The sequence below is a fragment of the Schistocerca piceifrons genome, chromosome 1 (genome assembly GCF_021461385.2).
Source record: "Schistocerca piceifrons isolate TAMUIC-IGC-003096 chromosome 1, iqSchPice1.1, whole genome shotgun sequence".
Classification (NCBI taxonomy): Eukaryota; Metazoa; Arthropoda; class Insecta; order Orthoptera; family Acrididae; genus Schistocerca; species Schistocerca piceifrons.
The window spans coordinates 847,225,586-847,247,947 of record NC_060138.1 but is presented as its reverse complement, the minus strand read 5'-3'; the positions used below and the strand labels follow the sequence as shown (position 1 = coordinate 847,247,947).

The 22,362-nt window shown below is 38.9% G+C and overlaps 1 protein-coding gene across 1 annotated transcript in view; it reads left to right on the top strand.

The window, feature by feature from the left end:
* The window catches only part of LOC124775849, a 116,149-nt gene that overhangs the window by 57,384 nt on the left and 36,403 nt on the right, over positions 1 to 22,362 (top strand). The window contains exons 9-13 of the mRNA XM_047250687.1: positions 3,155 to 3,231; positions 7,910 to 8,093; positions 9,560 to 9,803; positions 14,560 to 14,854; positions 21,514 to 21,661. Coding sequence (XP_047106643.1) covers positions 3,155 to 3,231; positions 7,910 to 8,093; positions 9,560 to 9,803; positions 14,560 to 14,854; positions 21,514 to 21,661 — 948 coding nt within the window. The remainder of the gene's footprint in view (positions 1 to 3,154; positions 3,232 to 7,909; positions 8,094 to 9,559; positions 9,804 to 14,559; positions 14,855 to 21,513; positions 21,662 to 22,362) is intronic.

Genomic DNA, 22,362 nt, shown 5'->3' with positions numbered 1-22,362 from the left:
AATGTTTCTATTAGCTTCCAGCTGCATAGTAAAAATTGTGAAGATTGTGATTTTTTTTACAAAGCTGAATGTCTGCAGGTTATTTATTTTATAGCAGTAATTTTGTAGTTTATTTTAACATACTGAACAAATATTAATTTAATAAATTTGTTCATTAATGTACTGTACTTCATTATTCCCATTGTCATATTCATCACCATGCTCTAGGGCATACCTGTTGAACTCTAGGGCTTCTGATGAAAATATCAAAAAATCTCTTTAGATTTTTTAAAAACTATTTTCACAAAATGGGTTCTTGGTTTTCTTACAACTGATCGATCAATGTCCATGAAACTATTTATCCATACAGGTACCATTGTGGCTCAGAACCTCATGATAATGTGATGTTAAGGTTATGTCAGTGGTACCAAGTACCCTATCACGAGGCATCCCTGATTGGGAAGTAGTGGTCTACTTTATTGAAAACTAACAATAAATATCTACTGCAAGTGGTAGCTGCTCACATTTGGCAAACAGCAAAGGATCTGTCTCATTTAGAAGTACACAAACATATATGTAACTCATTTTTGCAAATTTTATAGTTGTTGAGTTTTGTCAGAACAGACCTCAATTAAACGTGCCATTATCTGCACAGCTGATTGATGCTGAGCTATGTACACAGTTCACAAACTTGGCACCAGAGTGAGGAACCTTAAACCTACCAACCCTGTCAGACACTGTGGCTAGAGGGTGTTCATGCACAAAGACCTGAAAGAGAAAAAAAAGAACAAAAAATTCCACGTGTGGCTTAGGCATGATATAATGCACCAACTGCTTATTTCCTTATACTCAGGACCCTGCAGAAACATGCAAGATGACATCACAATTTCAGAATTGAAAAGGACAGCAAACAAGAGAGAGTCTCAACTGAGCAGCTCAAACTTGCTTTAACCAATAGGGTACCCTCCTTAGTCAGCCTACAACATCACAGTCTGACATGGAGGCTGATGTTTAGGCAAACAGTTTCACTGCACTTCCAGTACAAGAAGGATGCCAATGTGACAACAGTAGAACTGGAGCAACCCTTGCCTGCACCAGTAGTTCTCATGGGAACAGAGAGACAAACCAAGTGCAAGTTCTCCTATATACCAGGAGCACCCCCTTTCAAGAAAATGGAGACTGATGTGGCAACATCACTAATTCACTTTGTCACAATGAGTGGTGAACCCATAAATTTAACTTTGCAATGGTCAGCATGGTTACGGTATTTACTCTCATTTCTGTTTTGTCATATGTGAGTACAAATAAAACGTTATCCCTTAAATAACTGGGCAGTTATTTTATGAGGCTAATACATAATATATGAGCTCCCACAAGCATGTATGTGAGAAAACGCTTAGAAAACATTGGAAATTATTTTTAAAGTTGTTGTTAGTTGCTAAATGCTCTCATTATTAAAGACTGGATGAGTTTAGTCTGGGTAATTTGCACTCCATTTAAGCAAAAACTAGTTTTTCAGACATCTCAATGCTTATGACATCATATCTCCTGAAGAATGTGTCGTACAATGAAACAATTTTGCATGTACATTCAGTGGTATACATGGATACTATCTGTAAATGTGTTAACAAATAGAGAAATAAATTAAAATGTTATGCTTGATGCAGCAATTTTACTGCATGAAGGGCAAAAATGTTGTAACCATTAAACTTTTTTCCTTTCATTGTGAGTGTTGAGGGGGGAGGGGGGTGGGGTGTCAGTGAGCAAAATTATTTTAAAAGTAAAGTTTTCCACTAAATTCTTTCATTCTCAGATTTTGGATGAATACAGTCTGGGCATTTGTGCATTGCGAATTGCTCTATCGCAAGACATACACACAGTTTCTAACTGTAATATTTAAACCTTTAACCTGTTAATGAGTAAATGATGACAGTATTTTGAATGCATCATATCATGAACCATGAATGTAACAGCTTAGTAATGTAGATTGCTAGTCAAATAAAGTGGACAGTCAAATTACCTTACTTCTCTTGAAATCATGTAGATAATTCATGTGAATGAAAATGAGCTTAATGTGGTAGGCAGTTGAACAGGGCAGTTCCTAAATATGAGACTCTTGTCTTAACCACATGGCCACTACCATTGGTTTATTTGAAAGTCAAAAATAGGCAAAATACCAACAGATTAGTCCCTGATTGTAAAAATAATTGGGTGGAGCACTATCTGTGTAATGAAATATTTAAATTTGTTCCTTCAGTCCAATGAATTCTATGTAAATTGTGAGATTAAAGAGGAGTGTTTCAGAATATCTGACCAATTTCACCAAAGCCCAAAGTTAACACAGTTGCATTCTGAAATTTTCAAATAAAATATGCTAACTGCTTTGGGAAACAAATGACACTAATGTCAAGGCTATGAGGATGAAACATAGCAATGAATGAAACATGCTGCATTGTGTTTCTATTAATTCCACATAGCTGAAATGTTTCAAGAAAATGATAACTTATGACATTTTTGCCATAGGAACAATCTTAGAATTATATTACTTCTGCTGCTTACCCACCTAGTTATTTATGTATGTTATTCTTTCTTCATACTGTATTGAGAGATAATTCTAAGTTACACAAATAATGTAAATTATCACTAGTTTTCTTGTAAATGTCAATGTAAAACAGACATTATTGATGGTGATGAGAGAACTGTGTGTATCTCTAAGATTTCTGGGCCATTGCTAATAACGATGCTCAGCAACATACCTTACAAACTACAGATTATTCTATCAGTAACATGTCATCAGTTCTGTATCAGAGTTGTTCTGTTTGGCTATTGCTGTTCATGCATATTCAGATGTACTGCATCTGTGTAAGAATATACATTTTGTATGTATTGAAGATGTGGACATTTACTTGCTTTCTTACTGATAAATACCTATGTTCCTTGTGAAAGATCTTAGTGTACTTCTTTGCAGGCTGATGAATAATTTAACAGTGTGCTGATTGGTCAAAATAATTTGAAGGAAATGTAGGTGCTCAAGTTGTGCTAAAGCACATTTCCAGTCATTGGACTATTACACAAAACACACTGTTCATGATTGAAGATATTGTAAGACAAGTTCCTATAACTGAATTTGTCTTCATGGCAGTAGTAGTGATAAAACTTCATTTACATGTTTCAGATTAGCAGACTGAGTGCAGGCTTGCAACAGTCACAGGAAGAGTGCAAGCACCTAGTAAGAATCAGTGAGCAGCGCAGGTATGTTCCTCAAAAAGATAGCAAGATCATAATAGTCCATCAAGATTCTTAACTCTTTTGGTCTTTTTATCATCATCACTGTCACTGTGGTGATATGCCATCAACTTCATATTCTATCAATTCTATGATAATTTTATTTGCATCATCCCTTTAGTCTGCCCACACATATTTTATTTCATTTATTTTTTTTATCAAATAGGAAATTCAGGTCAGAAAACTGTTAGGTGTGGTTTCCACTGAAGTGATATGATATACAAGAAAACACACTGCAATAAAGGTCATGCAGTTCAAGGCTTTTACTTATGACTCTTTTATTTGTGACACTCATGTTCCTACTAGACCAGCATGACAAAAAACAAGGCGGCACAAATCACATTTCTGCCAAAGTTGCAATCATGAGCTCTTCTGAAGAGGACATTGTTGCAGCTTATCAGCTTTTCAAGCACAGAGAGAACTGAAAAGGGTAAGAAATACTGGATACACCCATACCTTGCTATAGATATCAAACATAGTTCAAGTGTAATGCCTCATGAGCCCTCTCAACTTCTGAACATGAACACAAATTCCATGAGTTTTTCCAAATGATTCCATATAGTTTCCAGATTTTGGAGAAATTAATATCAATTACTCTGACAAAACAACACACAAATTCTCTACTTGCTATTTCTTAATCTGGGAAGTTATTTATTACAATAAGATAAGTTGGTGCAAGTGATTGAGTGACATTAAAAATGCCACTATGAAAAGTTTACTTTTAGTAAGACACCTAGTATGGTACTTTACTCAATGTGGTATCTGTATAACTAATGGTTTTCAGTTAATAAAGCTAAGATAGTATTTCCACAACTGTTCAGTTTCACAAGGTAGTATATGATTCAGCTTGAGGTGTCTTCAGAAGAAACATTGGTAGATTTGAAGTGAGATGAGTCACCTTCAATGGTGTAGCATTGGATGGTGAACTCTGCAAGGTGTAGGCAATGCGTTTGAAGAAATAAATGTAGCCTATGATAATAAGGAAAATCCTGACATGTCCTTCTGGGCTTCATCCAGTTGCTCATTCACAAATAGCAAGAATTTAACTTTCAGATTTCTCTTATGCCTGTTTCAAAGTTTCCAGAAATCAATGAGCATCAACTGAGAAAAGAATCCAGTCAGCATTATCAGCTGATGACATCCAGTGTCTTTCCATTTCCATCTTATGCTTGTATGAGCATCATCTGAAAATTAGAAAGATAAGGGAGCTCTGCATAGCAGGCAACAGTAGTCTCGTGTGGCATGTCACTGCCAACTTCATCATCGATATTCTCAAATACATATCACTTATTTACACAACACTGGAAGGAAACATGTCTCTCTTTCCAGCATTAAAAATAATTTTGACATATTAGTAATGTTTCATATGCAGAAATGTATGACCTGAAATGTACATAATGTAAACTGTGACTACATTTTTTTACTCTAAACTTATCAAGATAAGTGCAGTTGTTTACTTAATTTTAAAGTATCACAATAACTATGGGAAATAATTAAATCTGAATCAGGTGAGAGGTTTGAGATTCTGTGTGGTTAGGAAGGATTCCTCTACATGGTCCATGAATAGGTTGGTACAGGACGGTGCATTATGGGTGCCTCGCTGTATCATGCTTTCGTTTGTAGGTAATGCCTTCAAAAGAGAAGTAATTCTTTGTTACAATATAGTTGTTCAAGATGCCCCATTGTGGCCAGTTACTATGCCCCACTGAGAGAATCTCTACTCTCATCGAGCAACACCGTCAGCCTGTTATATACAATCAACCCTCCTATATATACGTTACCAACCATTTCCTCCACTGACCCTCTACAGTTCCTGTTCCTTTACCAAATGGTGCCCTGCTCATCAATATTGATGCCACATACCTCTACAATAACATCCCTATGCCAGTGGACTTGCTGCTATTGAACACTACATTTCCCAATGCCCGACTGACTCCTACCCGACAACCACCTTCCACCAGGATCAGGTGAAGTGAATGAGGTTCTGGGGGGAATGTGGATAGGGTCTCCTCACCCTTGGTCCAGATCACGAAAATATCATAAGTGAATCTGAATCATGTGAGAGGTCACCATGATCAACCATAGTCAAAGAAGTCCCTTCCATATAGCCTAGCCACTCATGTCGCAGTATTCATAGAGATGAGCAGTCCCTCTCCAAATATACCAAGAATCTCACTGAGGCCTTCACAGACCAGTATTACCCTCCCAACCTTGTACAGAAACAGGTCTCCTGTGCCTTGTCTCTCCAGTCACATACCACCTCCCACATGCCCACTGTCTGGCCACAAAGGAGCATTCCCCACGTGATTCAGTACCAACCAGGACTGAAGCAACCAAATTTCATTTTCTGCCAGGGTTTCAACTACCTTGTGTTGTGCCCTGAAATTAAGAATATGCTACTCGCTATCCTTCCCATCCCACCCACAACAATATCCCACTGCCCACTGAACATACACAACATTCTTGCCCATCACCACTCCATCCCTGCTGGAAGCAGTCAAGTGATTTACAAACTAAGCTGCAACCATTGTGCTGTGTCCTACGTGGCCATGACAAACATTTGGCCCACGCAGTTGCTGAAGATACTGCCCAACACCATATGCTTTACTTCAATGACTGACCTCTGGATCCTGCACCTCTGGATCCTCCCTACCTTCCTACCAACACTAACTTTTCAGAATATCATGGGTGGGAATTCTCCTTGCAGTATATTCTGTGTTCCCGTAACATCCTGGCTCCAACCTTCACTAGTCTCTGTCTCTCACCTATCTATCCCCAGCCTGCTCCCATTCCCGATCTATGCAATATTCTGTTCAACCAGTACACACACTATTATTTTTCTTGCCCTCTCTACAAGACTCCTATTCCACTTGCCACCCCCCCCCCCCCCCCAAATCTCGTGACTGTATTTAGCATTCCTACCCTGCTCCCAGAACATCCCTGCATGCTTTCACAAGCAGCACTACATCTTACCCCACCCTTATCCTGCTATCCCTGCCTCTCCCCACCCCAGCCTCCTCCTTACTCCCACCACCCACAGATTGCTTCTCCCATCACACACAGTCGTAGTACACAGTTTAGCCTTAGCATCCAAAGATGGTGGTTATGTGTGTGTGTGAGTTGTGCTTGTGTGAATATGTTTTATACTTCAGGAGAATGCCTTTTGGCCAAAAGCTTAGCATATAGCATTCTTTTGGTTGTGCCTGCCTGTGATTCAGTGTGTCCTTTGTATGATAGCTAGCAATCTATCTTTTTATTATATGCAATTTGTTTTTCTGATCTCCACCATTCCTCATATTTTCCAAGTGAACTAATTAAAAATGAAATTTTGGTTCAATGGCATTACACGCTGAGCCCATTTCAGAGTGCTGTGTTTGGCCCCACAGATTTTTTACTCAAGTTTTGGCACCTTATCAGTCTGTTTTATTTTTTTGTATGCATCTTTTATCATTATATCTTTCCCATATAAATTTCAATGAATGCCAGTTTTTTTCTTTTTCTTTTTGGAACATAAGTAAGCAACTTAAGTCTGTTCGTGTATAACATGTCAAATTGTGTGTAAATCAAAGGACATGATACAGTTAGGGACCAACCAAATGAGGCAGCACAGTTGTTAGGACATTGATCTCATATTGAAGAGGATAGAGTTTGCTGTGTCTGTCTATCTCGATTTAGGTTTCTGCAGTTCCCCTAAATCATTTCTGGCAATTGGCAGGAAGGTTCCCTCAGCAAGGAAACGGCTTACCACTTGTCCTATCCTCATTAAAAAAACGTATTTTCATACCAGTATTCCATGTGTATGTATATTGTGAACTATTTATTTTAATTGCATTACAGTTACAAATCCTATATCATTGTGAAATGATCGTTGGATTAATAAATAAATAAAATCAGAATCAAATGTACATTGATTGGCAGCACTTATCCAATTAAATAATACTTGGATAGATTTACACTTTGTGGCCTCCAGAGACATGGCATTATTACACTTAAGATAGAAGTTATTGCAGCTTTAGACTGTTAAGGAAATTACTGTAAACAATACTGTTCTGTTTCAACTCTAAAAAGATTATAATAGCCACTCTAAACAGTAATGCTTAAGACAACCAATCATTGATTTTGTTACAGATTCAGTTAGTGTACATAAGGATCACTTTTTTCAAATATCAAATGAGTTGTGCATTTGTGCACTGTACTGCACGCTACACACATAATAATACCTGTTGGATTTTCATCGGCTTAATTCATGGGATCTCTTGTCAGCCTGAGCCTTTCACACTTGGTTACAACTTCAATGCTTTGTATCAAAATAGAAATGAAGTCAACAATAAAATTACTTTCATTTCTCCATAACAGTCAACCAAATATTTATTCCAAATGGTCAAAAGTGTCCACATTTTAAGCACATTCTTAGTGTAGTACCACTGCTTTCATGAAAACTCATGTTATATTCCACCCTCCATTGTGCACTTTACATTACAGATACATGTTTTGCAGTATTATGCAGGCTCAGGACTACCTCAGACTATACATTTACATGTGTGAAAGTGTAACAAAACAAATGGAATGCTAGTCTCAGATTTAGGTTATAGCAGTTAATACTGTAACTAATGAAAAATCTTAATAAAATGAAGTTTTATATCAGGCAGGAGAACATGGCACTGCAGGCAAGGCTGGGAGGCCTGGGGGCTCGAAGTGAGGAGCTGCTGGTGCAGCAGGGCGCAGCTGTGTCGGGTGCAGCGGTGCAGCTCCTAGGCCTGGGCTCACGTCTGGAAGCTCTCATTGACCAACTTGTTGCAACGTACAACATTTCTGAGAAGGATCTGGAGGTAAGCTCCAAAATTGCATTGAAATTCTTTCTCTTCAGCAGGATTAGGGGCATATGAGGATATGGAGTAGGAAATCTGTCTATAGACTTGATTTGGGGATATTGCCTGTCCTTGAAGGCCTTAATGAGACCTTCAGCATATTGGGCATGGAAATTCCCATCATTGCAGACGGAGTCCATGGGTGGCCAGACTATGTGGGAGTGATTTTTTTGATATGGGAAGAATGACGGCTACCAAAATGCAACTGCTGTTGCTTGTTAGTGGACATGATAAGGAGGACAGAAATATGGATAGAACCATCAGAGAGGTGGAGATACTGTTCAGGAAGGTGGCACATTGGGTTGAATAGATATCACCAATGAAACTGAACCAGACACTGGGTTTGGGTGGCTAGGATATTTGCTCTAGACAGCCCATAAGATACACTAACAAATCTGCAGCAGAGCCATAGGGGGCCACTTGGCATCCTCCTATGCCAGCCCTTGTCAACTACTCCAGGTCTGTATTATTTGATGAGTTTATTCCTAAATTATTTACATTCCACCAGAACCTTATATAATCATACTGTAACTGAATAACTGACACATTCCATAACATAATGAGAGGTTGCAATTATGTTCCACAGAACGTGCAAATTACCAACCACCCAGCCTCCCTTCCCATCGGGTGGTCTCAGTTCTCGTCTGTTTACAATTGTAGTCGACTGCCATGTTATAGCATCCACAGTATAGTTGGTGTTGTGTTCTGTGCAAGTTGTCTTCATTTTTGTAAAGCAAAATTGATATTTTAGAAGTGTCATATGATTATTTTACAAATATTTCTAAAAGAAATCAACTAAATTAATGGATTACATTTACAAGTTATCCATGCTTCTCACCTTTTTTTTTTCTACCAAGGAATATTTTAAAAATTTTGTTAATAGAGGCATGATTTTGTTGCCACTGTCTTTCATTACTTTTAAAGTGTCATTAATGCATACTTTAGTACGGCATTTGTTATTATGTTGCTCATAATGCCTTGAAAATTATAAGCCAGCAGCACTATTCAGCTCTATTCAAGTTATACACTTATTTTGAAGAATTTTATCCCCTTGAATTAAGGCAATGGGAGAAAAGTATCTTATACAGGGACATTTCATGAAGAAAGTTGCTTGATGGTTATTTTTTGCATGGCATACACAGTGATACCCACATAGTTGAAGATTGAATAAAACAGACTAGTTTTGCTTACACAGGGTAGCATTATAAGCTGACATGCTCTTTACTGCACACTGTCTGCTTATGCAAAGCTGCCAGCATTGATTTTTGTTGTTTGTGAATTTTGGTGGTTACAGTGGCAAGGTTATCAGCATTCTTATCTTCACCTGAATAACATTTTCTTTATGTCATGGATGGAAATGCAAAGAGAGATTTTCTTAAATTGTGATTGATATTCCACCAACATATAATGATAATTCTATTCTACAGGATGTAATATTTCATAATGAGGCTTACAGCAAAAGTGAAAGCAGTGTAGAGGCAAGCCCTGAACACAGTCGTGGCAAAACTCCACCACAGCCTCCAACTTCAAATGCACCACAAGCTACAAATGGGGAGCTGCCGTCCATTCAGCCACAATCATCATTTGTGGCAGCTGTCATTGGAGCTATAAAAAGTGCCACAGGTGGTGGAATTGCTAAGAGATTATCAGTCTGTTCTGAGCCTGGTACCGGTAAGAATCAATTTCAAAATAAATTAATGAAAGCAAGAAAATATTTAAAAAAATGTTAACTTAAGAAGGCAAAATCAACAGTATATTATAGAGTATGATTAATCACTCTAAAACAATGAAAATATGGCACACTTGACAGAAACACAAAAAGGGAGTAAGCTGCATAATCTCAAGTGTATGGAACTTGTATTTCTCGATACTTAAAAACAAATGGAGAAGTAGTATATGGAGGTGAGATGTACAGGTATTCAGTCAAGAGCAAGAGAACCCATCTGAGGCAGGAAAGAACAAAAACATTACGAGGAAGATTTCTTTCCCTAGCCTCTTCACTATTTGTTTCATGAGACAAAGTAACGAAACCTTTAGAGACACTAAGTTTTTTTGTCAAGTTTGCTCTATTTTCTACATTTTGTAATAATTTCTTTTGTTATAAATTTTCTAGAGTTAATAATCTGTTTAATAATAGCTACAGAGTGAAAATGAAAAGTAACATATGATTCTCCAGGACAGAACCTGTGGTCTAGGGATAAAGTCTTTGACCAAATATCAAAATGTTGTATGTCTGGGATTAAAAACCAGCCACTGCTTAAGTTTTGAATAAAAATCAGCAATAGTGGTCAAACACCTCTGACATCAGAAGCCACCCTCATTCTACCAACAACCTTGTCAAAGAGGGCAGAGGGGTGAACAGAAGTTCAGGGCACTCTCTTGTCCTTGTGATGGGAAATTGCCCCTAAAAGTTAGAAGAATGAGTAGTTGTCAAAAGCATGAGGATGCAGAAGACAATGGAAACCAACACATTAAAGACACACAAAGAGTATCCACAGGACATGTGGTCTGTAATCGAAAATCTGTCATGACAGTCTCTCTATTGGCAAAATATTCTGGATCAATCCCCCATTCAGGCTACTGGGAGGGGACTGATAAGGGGGAGGTAACCATGAGAAAAAGGTGGAATAGCCAGAATAACCAATGATGGGCTAACATTTTATGAGTCAGTGCATGGAATGTCAGGAGTCTGAATGTAGCAGGAAAGCTAGAAAATTTGAAAAGGGAACTGCAAAGGCTCAATCTAGATACAGTGGGGGTCAATTAAGTGAAATTGAAAGAAGGATTTCTGGTCAAAAGAATGTAGGGTAATAGAGTTCTACAATAAATGCTAGCTAGTAATAGCAAATCCTCTGTTCAATAATCACAAGAGGAGGTGGTATACTTGGAAAAGGCCTGGAGATGCTAGAAGATTCCAGCCAGATTACATCATGGTCAGAGATTCTGAAATCAGATACTGGATTGTAAGTTATAGCCAGATGCAGATATAGACTCAGATCACAATTTAGTAGTGATAAAGAGTAGATTGAAGTTAAAGAGAGTTGTCTGCATGAACTAGTTTGGAAGGAAGTGGAATATTGAAGCACTGAGGAATGATGAGACATGTTTTAAGTTTGCTAAGGATGTTCTAACACTGGGATTTCACAAGTCCAGTTAAAAGTTTTTTTTAATAAACACTGTCCGCAAACTGACAAAATTTTATTACGATTCAGATACGTTTTCAGTTAAAAGTCACACATCTGAATAAAAATAATGCACACAGTGTTCACTGAATTCACAAAATATGTCACATTCCTAAAATAAGAAATATCTTGTACTTTTTTCCTTGTGAAGGATTTTTGTGAAAAATTATAACAGTTCTTAATTTTATGAAAAATAAAATGTTATTAGAAAATTTTGTAAGCAAAACTTACATAATGCAAAATATATGCTAATTACGGCCACATAGAAAAATGGAATTTAGAGGATAATTTACTTTTTTAAAATCAAAGGTAGTTATGGGTTTCCAAACTGTTACAGAAAACATGGTAAAGAGAGACATTTAAATGAATGTTGCCATTCAATACATCAATCCCATAGACTCCCTCCCTAAAAATAAAATTTGCAATTTAGGATAAAACAAAACTGAAAAGTGAGTCTGATTGCACGTTTTGTCAATCAGAATAGGTAGCATAAACTACTGTAAATACACATTCATTATAATGTTGATGCTGTGTACAAAAATTAGACAGACAGAAATAGGTACAAGGAACGTGACTGTGATGAAAGCTTAGGTGACAGAAGAAATATTTCAACTGATTGATGAAAGAAGGAAGTACAGAAATGTTCAGGAAAAGACAGGAATATAGCAACATAAATCACTTATAAGTGAAGTAAACAGTAAGTGTAGTGCAGCCAAGGTGAAATGGCTGCAGGAAAGATGTGGAGAAAAAAAAAATAAAAAAATAAATCATATACAGGGTGTTACAAAAAGGTGCGGCCAAACTTTCAGGAAACATTCCTCACACACAAAGAAAGAAAATATGTTATGTGGACATGTGTCCGGAAACGCTTACTTTCCATGTTAGAGCTCATTTTATTACTTCTCTCCAAATCACATTAATCATGGAATGGAAACACACAGCAACAGAACGTACCAGCGTGACTTCAAACACTTTGTTACAGGGAATGTTCAAAATGTCCTCCATTAGTGAGGATACATGCATCCACCCTCCATCGCATGGAATCCCTGATGCGCTGATGCAGCCCTGGAGAATGGCGTATTGTATCACAGCCATCCACAATACGAGCACGAAGAGTCTCTACATTTGGTACCGGGGTTGCGCAGACAAGAGCTTGCAAATGCCCCCATAAATGAAAGTCAAGAGGGTTGAGGTCAGGAGAGCGTGGAGGCCATGGAATTGGTCCACCTCTACCAATCCATCGGTCACCGAATCTGTTGTTGAGAAGTGCACGAACACTTTGACTGAAATGTGCAGGAGCTCCATCGTGCATGAACCACATGTTGTGTCGTACTTGTAAAGGCACATGTTCTAGCGGCACAGGTAGAGTATCCCGTATGAAATCATGATAAGGTGCTCCATTGAGCGTACGTGGAAGAACATGGGGCCCAATCAGGACATCACCAACAATGCCTGCCCAAACGTTCACAGAAAATCTGTGTTGATGACGTGATTGCACAATTGCATGCGGATTCTCGTCAGCCCACACATGTTGATTGTGAAAATTTACAATTTGATCGCGTTGGAATGAAGCCTCATCCGTAAAGAGAACATTTGCACTGAAATGAGGATTGACACATTGTTGGATGGACCATTCGCAGAAGTGTACCCGTGGAGGCCAATCAGCTGCTGACAGTGCCTGCACACGCTGTACATGGTACGGAAACAACTGGTTCTCCCGTAGCACTCTCCATACTGTAACATGGTCAACGTTACCTTGTACAGCAGCACCTTCTCTGACACTGACATTAGGGTTATCGTCAACTGCACGTGTGTGTTAAGACATCAGGGAAAAACCTCTATTGGTACTAGAAGGAGTTCTAGAGAATAGGAGCTTTAGGGGAGGACAGCAATTGGAATGCAGCCAACAAAAGGTTTAAATGCTCCTCTGAGATGAAGAGGTTAGTACAGGGGAAAAACTCATAGTGGGCTGCATGAAACCGGTCAAGGGGGTGAAAAAAGATCTGCCATATTTTTGTAGGCATGATTAACGGTTTGCAGTTGAGTGTTATGCCGAGTTGTATCCAATTTATGCACTTTTGCTATTGTGTGTACTTTCTGGCTGAACTCCAGCCAAACTCGCAAGAAGACAGCTCAGTTGGTCACCAAAATACAGGGTGTTTATAAATGAATATTGAGATTTTAATGCTTTACAATATTTATTAAATTAAATGTGCAGTTATAAATGATATGTCAAATGAAAGAGCAACTCAAACAATTGTGTTTGGCACCAGTGCACATGTGCAGTACGCTTTGTTGGTTGATGCGATTGGTTGAACTTCACTGTACCCAAGCGCTGGATAGGCCGCAAGGGGCCCCATGACAGGGCTTGCTTTGCAAGGCCTCCATATTAACCCGACCTAACGCCATGTGATTTTTTTTCCTTTGGGGCTTCATCAAGGATTGTGTGTATGTGCCTCCACTACCAGCAGACCTCCCTGAATTAAAAACTGGATTGAAGCAGCTGTTGCCACAATCACTGAAGACACACTTATCAACATTTGGGAAGAACTTGGCTATAGTCTTCATGTGTGCCGTGTGACAAATGGTGCTCACATTGAACATTTATAAGGTTCTTGATAAAACTGTTTGAGTTGCTCTTTCATTTGACATTCCACTCCCCATTTCCTCCTCCTCCTCCTCCTCCTCCTCCTCCTCCTCCTCCTCCTCTCTCCCCACCCCTCCTCTTAGCCCCTTGTCTCTCAACCAACTCATCTGAGATGGAATTGTTGACGATAACCTTGTAAAACTATGTATGCACTGCTGAACACAGTACAGTTTCACGATCAGTTTATTCACTTGGTTTTCTTTTCTATAGGAGAATGTCAGGCGTATATTTTTCATTAGTCTAATTGTGCCATGCTTGACAGGATTCAGTGCTCATTGTTGTCAAGGTATCAGACTTTTCATGTGGCTCAGGGCAGACTGCTAGGAACATCTGTTGTAAATTTATGCAGACATTCATTTAATCAAATGTAGTTTATGTAGAGCTGTAATTCTTACTCACAGCCTCAATGAACATCTCATACATACAGCTTGTAAACAACAGGTTATGATAGAATGTTTCTTTAGCAAAAAATATCCTCTGTGTGTGAGACCTACCATTCTCCAGAACATATTGGTGAGGCTCAGAAGTCCCTTGCTTGTGATACTATACTGAATTACGTGTCATTTTTACACAACTGCATTGTACATCTATTTTACAGATACTGATATGGAGAATACAGTACAGGATTCCGTCCAGAAACACAATCAACACAGCTCAGAAGCTAATGGTCGCTTAGTCAACAGCCCATCCCTACAGGACCTTTCCCAGGCCATTCTGGAACGACAGCAATCTGAGGGTGACAGCTCTGGACCTAACAATCGTCTCCCCTCTGCACCAGCTTTGGCTCTTGTTGATCAGATTGTAGAAGCTGACAACTTACTGACACGCTTGCTCAAGGTGTTACGTATTGTGCAGCTGGACAAAGATTCTGGTTATACGGATACCAGTGACAGGTATGTTCAGTATTGAGTGGGTGCATGCTAGAGCAAGGTTTTTATGTATTATCAGATAGATGTTGTATGGTTACTAATTTTCAAATAATTTATGTAAATACAATAAAGGATTTCCCAACCAGCTATCTTACTTGCTGGTGAAACATGCAAATTGTATAGTCATGCTCCATGAAATCTTACTGCTGCTGACAGATTATCTAGAGCTGCATTCGAAGTCTTGAGAGGTGCTCCAGGTTCAGCCAAGTCTTAACAATTCTGCAAGACCCTGTGGAACCAAGAGCATGTCTGAAGTTGTACAGTGTAGCTCTGAATGATCTGTGAGGAACAATAAGGTTTCATGGACCACAACCATACAACCTGCGTATTGCGTATTTCACCAGCAAGTGATTTATATAAGGCTGGATTTTCTGTGATTTGACTGCAATTGTTCCAAAAGTAATTAATATTTGAATAAGTCTTACAGCTTTAAAATTGTCTTATTCATTTTCATCGTTACTGTTTTCATTGCAATTGACTGGTCTCTTCAATCATCTTAGATTACTCAGTTTTAGGTTTTGTGTGAAAAATAAAGTTCTAGTCAGTTCCTTTTTCCTGAATGTATTTTTTTTTTTAATGAAAATGAATGTTCAGCTGTTTTTATCTGCAAGTTTTGAGATAAATGTGATCTAAAATCTCTCTGATCAATCTGTAGTGTGGGAAGTTTTATTAGTATGATAAACAACATAAAGGATCCATTGTTTATAAATGTTACTTGACAGCTGAGTAAATATAGTATATTTTCCACTTACATAAAAAAAAGCAGCAGCACGTCTCTTTCCTTTCCATCAAGAAATAGTATTGTCACTGTCTCTAAAACATAAAAATATTTTCTTATTACAGTGCATCTGCAAAACCAAATTGAAGAACACAAAATACAAGAATTTGAATCGAACACACATGCTTACTACACAAGTAACTCAGAAAAATTATATCCCTGCCTAACATTTGTTCCACAATATCAATATTTTGTGAAGTCATTGTGATGTGCAGCATATTGACAAACTTCCTATTGGCTTCTGTCTCGGGTTCTTCGGCCGACGTTCATCTAATGATTTTTCTGACGTTTCGCCAGCACGAGTGGCTGGCATTGTCAAAGCTTCACCCTCCATTGCCGGTGGTGAACTGGAGCCGAGCTCGCAGGCGCAGACTATATGTACCTGGTGCGCCAATGTCCGAGGGCTTCTCCGCGGTCATTTCCGGTGCGGTTCTCCTCTTGCTACCTGTGACGGTCGTTCGCTGCAGTACGGGAAGCCAGGATCCATTTACCTTAAGGTTTTCCTCTTTCTTGTTCAAACTGTTCGTGTGTTTTTGTATTTCTACAGCTTCTCTGAACAAGCGTGTGTGATAATGCTTCTCTACAGCCAGAACTTCCGTGTCAGCGAATTTTATTACGTGGTCGGTCTCATTCAGTGCGTGCTCTGCCACGGCCGATTTCTCCACCCGCCCCAACCTGCAATGTCGCTTATGCTCTTTGATCCTGGTGTTGATGGATCGTCCAGTCATTCCGACATAAACTTTTCCGCATGTGCATGGTATACGGTATATTCCCGACATTGCAAGTGGGTCTCTTTTCTCCTTCGCCGATCTAAGACACTCTTTGATCTTCCTTGTCGGTTTGAAAATCATCTTTACACCATGTTTGCGCAATATACGGCCGATTCTGTCCGTCACTCTGGGAATGTATGGCAGAAAGGCCGTACCCGACATTTCTTTTTCTGGTTCCTTACTTCGCCGAGTGTTTGGCTCTGTTACATTTCTAATATAATTTGTGGAGTACCCATTGTTCCTCAGGACAGTTTCCAGGTGTTGCATTTCTCGTTTGAGGTGTTGCGGCTCACATATTCGTCCTGCTCTCATTACGAGCGTACTAATCATGCCTCTTTTTCTGGCTCGGGTGGTGGTTTGACAGTTTGTGAAGGTATCGGTCCGTGTGTGTCGGTTTCCGATACACGCTGTGTCCCAGGTTTTTGCTGTCCCTTGTGACCAGCACATCTAGAAATGGCAGTTTCTTGTCCTTTTCTACTTCCATGGTAAATGTTATGTTGGCATGGAGGCTGTTAAAGTGTCTTAGGAAGTCACCGAGCTGTTCTTCACCATGGCTCGGTGACTTCCTAAGACACTTTAACAGCCTCCATGCCAACATAACATTTACCATGGAAGTTGAAAAGGACAAGAAACTGCCATTTCTAGATGTGCTGGTCACAAGGGACGGCGAAAACCTGGGACACAGCGTGTATCGAAAACCAACACACACGGACCGATACCTTCACAAACTGTCAAACCACCACCCGAGCCAGAAAGAGGCATGATTAGTACGCTCGTAACGAGAGCAGGACGAATATGTGAGCCGCAACACCTCAAACAAGAAATGCAACACCTGGAAACTGTCCTGAGGAGCAATGGGTACTCCACAAATTATATTAGAAGTGTAACAGAGCCAAACACTCGGCGAAGTAAGGAACCAGAAAAAGAAATATCGGGTACGGCCTTTCTGCCATACATTCCCAGAGTAACGGATAGAATCGGCCGTATATTGCGCAAACATGGTGTAAAGACGATTTTCAAACCGACAAGGAAGGTCAAAGAGTGTCTTAGATTGGCGAAGGAGAAAAGAGACCCACTTGCAATGTCGGGAATATACCGTATACCATGCACGTGCGGAAAAGTTTATGTCGGAATGACTGGACGATCCATCAACACCAGGATCAAAGAGCATAAGCGACATTGCAGGTTGGGGCAGGTGGAGAAATCGGCCGTGGCAGAGCACGCACTGAATGAGACCGACCACGTAATAAAATTCGCTGACACGGAAGTTCTGGCTGTAGAGAAGCATTATCACACACGCTTGTTCAGAGAAGCTGTAGAAATACAAAAACACACAAACAGTTTGAACAAGAAAGAGGAAAACCTTAAGGTAAATGGATCCTGGCTTCCCGTACTGCAGCGAACGGCCGTCACAGGTAGCAAGAGGAGAACTGCACCGAAAATGACCGTGGAGAAGCCCTCGGACGTTGGCACGCCAGGTAAATATAGTCTGCGCCCGCTAGCTTGGCTCCAGTTCACCACCGGCAATGGAGGGTGAAGCTTTGACAATGCCAGCCACTCGTGCTGGCGAAACGTCAGAAAAATCATTAGATGAACGTCGGCCGAAGAACCTGAGACAGAAGCCAATAGGCAGTTTGCCAACAAGTGGCCACAAAAGCCTTAACAAGTTTGTGCAGTATATTTTTCAAATAGCTCACAGAACACTGACTGCCTCTCTTGTTACCACTGATATTAAACAGATTTAAGTCATAGTATGTGCATTCAGATTATCCAGCTTTCAGAAATGATAGGATGATGAAGTTGAACTGAAATAAGGTATCCACCACTATACTATTTGTGATGCCTTCAATAGTAGAAATGTAGACACTATTGTCAAAACTTGTTTTTTTATTTCTTTCCAAAACAGCTTCATGTGATAATGTAGTATTTTCTTCCAGAATTATTTGTTACTTTATCATGTGGAATGAGCTACTGCAGTTAAATGGTAATGTTCTTATTATTGGGTTACTTCCAGCATGCAAGATAACAAGACTTCCAAAGTATTTTGGACCTTTCTCCCATTTGAAATTTTTAGTGTTCTTATTCAAATATCAGTGAATGAAAATTACTGTAATTGCTTCAATTTTTTTTGTGGAGAAGTGCCGCAATTTACAGCTATAAACAATAATGGTCTAATTTTCCATTATGTTTTTTTTTTCTATATCAATCAAATATGTTGTATTTGTGTGTAAATGAGGTCATGTAGACTTCTTTCCATCTGATCATCTATATGGTAACCAGCCAATATTAGTCTCTCAGTAGCAGGTTCTTCTTTTCTTGTTGTTGACATCAGCTATATTCTCACCAAGTAAAAACAGAATAAAAAAGATATACAATAAGAGAAAGGAGACAAAAATTCTGTTTCTCATTGGTTATCAAGTACATAATTTGCTTATTAATTAATTAATTAATTAATTAATTATTGATACCAGTTCTCTGGTGACTTCACCTTTCAACAAGTATTTCTGCTTTTATAACAAACATTACCTGTGCAGGTGATATGCCACATTGGCACATAAACAAAGTAAGTGAAGTACATGAACTGCAGTACATGAACTGCAGACCAGTACCCTTTACTGTTATAAAGTTTTGCAATGATTGTATTGGCTGTTGACAGTGATATGAGCCTTAACTATTATCTGAGTATTTATTCAAAGATATGTGCACAGAATTAGTTTTTGGCATATTGTTTTTTCAAGGGATATCAATAATGACATACCTTCCTTAGCTATGCTGGAGTATAACAAGTAGAGTGGGAAACTCAGTCATATAGTGGGTTCCTAGGGGCACAGATGGACAGGGTGGCCAACACAACTGACTGGTGATTAGTCAGGGAGCCTGGCCCTAGCGTATACAATCCTAGAGGCCATGGCTACAGCATACACAATTGTAGGAGCCCTCGCTAAAACCCAGGCCTTCCACATATTATTACATGCACTGCGATAAGCATGTTATAAGTTACAGCTGATATAGAATCCAACAGTTATAAATTACCGTCATCATCATCATTATCATTATCATTTTCATTTTACAGTTCGAGTTCCTATAGTACTGTTAAGAAGCCTCTTCCCCTTACTTCCATTCATGTGTAACCTGCCATGGAGAACATTGTCTATTGTCCTTTCTCTGTCATCATGGTCATCCTTAATGATGTTCATTGTGGATGTGCTGATTGAGTTTAAAAGGAATGTCTTGTTTCCAGCTTTCTTCCTCACCTCCTCATTCCTTAACTTATCATTCTTGGTCTTCTGGTAGTGAATCTAATAAATTTAATTTCTGATGCCTGGAGTCTCAATGACTCTCTCCTTGTTAGGGTGTGTGCTTTGGTACCATAGGTATCAAAGTATCTGTTGTACATCAGTGATTTTGTTTTTTATGGAGTCATGTTGTCCACCAGAGGGTTCTCATTTGCTGGTAGAATTCAGAACTCTTTTGCACCCTGTTGGTAATCTCCTGTTTGATCACACTGTTCCCGGAGATTACACTTCTGAGGTACAGGAATTATTACAGTTAGAAGAAAAGAAACACAGATTACATTCCTTCAAGAGAAGTACAATAATAAAGACAAATTACAGGTAGGTGTATTTAAACTATGAGCATTAGCAGCAATGGACATGAAACAATGTGTTCCAAGCAATGTGGTACAGTGATTAGTGCACTGGACTCAAACTTTGGAGGAGTATGGCTGAAATTCCGATTTATCTATCCAGATTTAGGTTTTGTGTGATTTCCCTAAATCACTCCACGCAAGTGCCAGGATGGTTCCTTTGAAAGGAACTCATTCTTGAAACATTCAAAGTGTGTGTTTTGTCTGTAATGACACTTACGTTGATGGGACATTAAAACCTAATTTCCTCCTCCTCCTCCTCCTCCTCTCTCTCTCTCTCTCTCTCTCTCTCTCTCTCTCTAACCTGTTGTACCTTTTTGTTGTCCACCTTATTTACACAATCTTTTGTTATTTGATGCATGACAACTTTTAAGTATTTGAACATAATGTTTCTTTTATACCAACTCTAGGTTCCAAAGTTGCCCAGCCAGCACTTCTGTTGCTACCTATTCTGACCCTACTGTTCATAACATTTATTTTATCAAGCAATAACCCACTTGAGAGACTAGGCAAATTTACATAAACTCACATTGTACATACAATAAGAGTGAAATACATTGATAGACTATGTTTACTGGTAGCAGAGTGGCAGAGGTCTACACTTAGTCTTGTATAGTCTTCTTTTCCTTCTTGTTCTTGTTATTTTTCCTCTTTTTTCCATTTTCTCATTTCTTTACAGGATCAACATTGTTATATGAATGGGTTTTGGCTGTGCTAGTGACAGTTGGTGGCCTGACGCCCTTTGTGACACCACAACATAGCTGGAACAGAATTTGTATAACCCATCTGTCTGTGTCTAGAATAAATAACATCTTCAAGTGTGAGAATATTCTTTGAAATGTTTGTGCAGTGTGTATCTGAGGGATGGCATGGGTACCAGTGTGGTAATTATGTAGATGGATGTGGAAAGTGGACCAAAAACCTCTTCCAAGCTGGCTGGCCCACCAGCCCATGTCATTAATCCACTATTTGACCCAGGGCAGGTTCGCCTCTCCAAATCGTGGAAGTGGTATATTAATGTGCTCAGCTGTCTGGGTGTGTTGCATTGTGTTTTGTAAATACATTCCACAAAACTGATAACTCCAGACACTGCATTAGAAGGCTCAATTTTCATCACAAGTTTCCTTCAATACTGTGGTCATATATTATCCTGTTATAATCTTTTGTAATCTATTGTCTAGCTCCATATTTCCACTTGTAACTCTCTGTACATATTTTTCTTGGTTGTTGCCCTTCTGTCCATAAGTTTGAACCTTCCCTCTCATTACACACATTCATCTTTTTCTGACTGCCTTAATGTTTGAAGTGTGTTCTACTCCTCTTTGAGATAGTGCCTTGTAACACACTGCATGCTTCCATTGTGTGTATTATATCTTTTGTTAATATAACTTTCTTATTTTTGTACTAGTGGTTTTGCTCTGATTTACAGGTCTGCACTTCTAGAGAGACTGAGACATCAAGAGGAGCTTACTCGCAACTGGGAAACAACAAGTGAACAGCTGCGTGTGGAACTGCAACGTGCCCACGAGGATCTTGCAGTTTGCACAAGGCAGCTGGAGAAGGCACAGCAACTCCAGGTCTGCTACAACAACCATACTCCTGAACACTTGCACTAGGTCACTCTCTTCATTTGGTGGTCTGTTCCCTGCACTCATGTAACACAGTTTGGCCTGAGGTTTTATTAAGTGTTTTGGTTTTGGGTAAATTTTGGTATGAAGTGCTCAGCTGTTTAACCTTTGCTGTTGCTTGATGGAATCCTAATTTATACATCATGAAGTCTAATTATGCACTTTTGATCATACATTTCTGCTGTGTTCCCTTTGCTTCCTGCACTGTGGTGTGTGTAACAGCATAAAAGTTTTCAATAGAGATGCTATAAATACAAACAAAATGACAGAAAGTGTCAAGCAGAAAGGTACTGCATGTTCCACATGTAGCACTAATAATGAAAAGGAGTTACGAATACATAGAACAAATATTGTGACTGGAACATGCCAACATTAAAAATTTGTACAAAATTTTAAAGAGCACAGTAATGCACTGTTGACTACAAACTTATTTTTTAAATTGTATTATACAGCTGCTGGTATCAACAAACAGTTACTGAGATTGTGGTTGAATGTATGCAAGGGTTTTGTTCATAATTTGGTTGTGGAAGTTTTATTTACTAGAAGAGGGTAATTGTTTAAAATATTTGCCTATCTTACAGATGTAATTTATCATAGCATAACATACAAATAACATAAATATTTCTATGCTGATTTGATAAGTTTCTCCC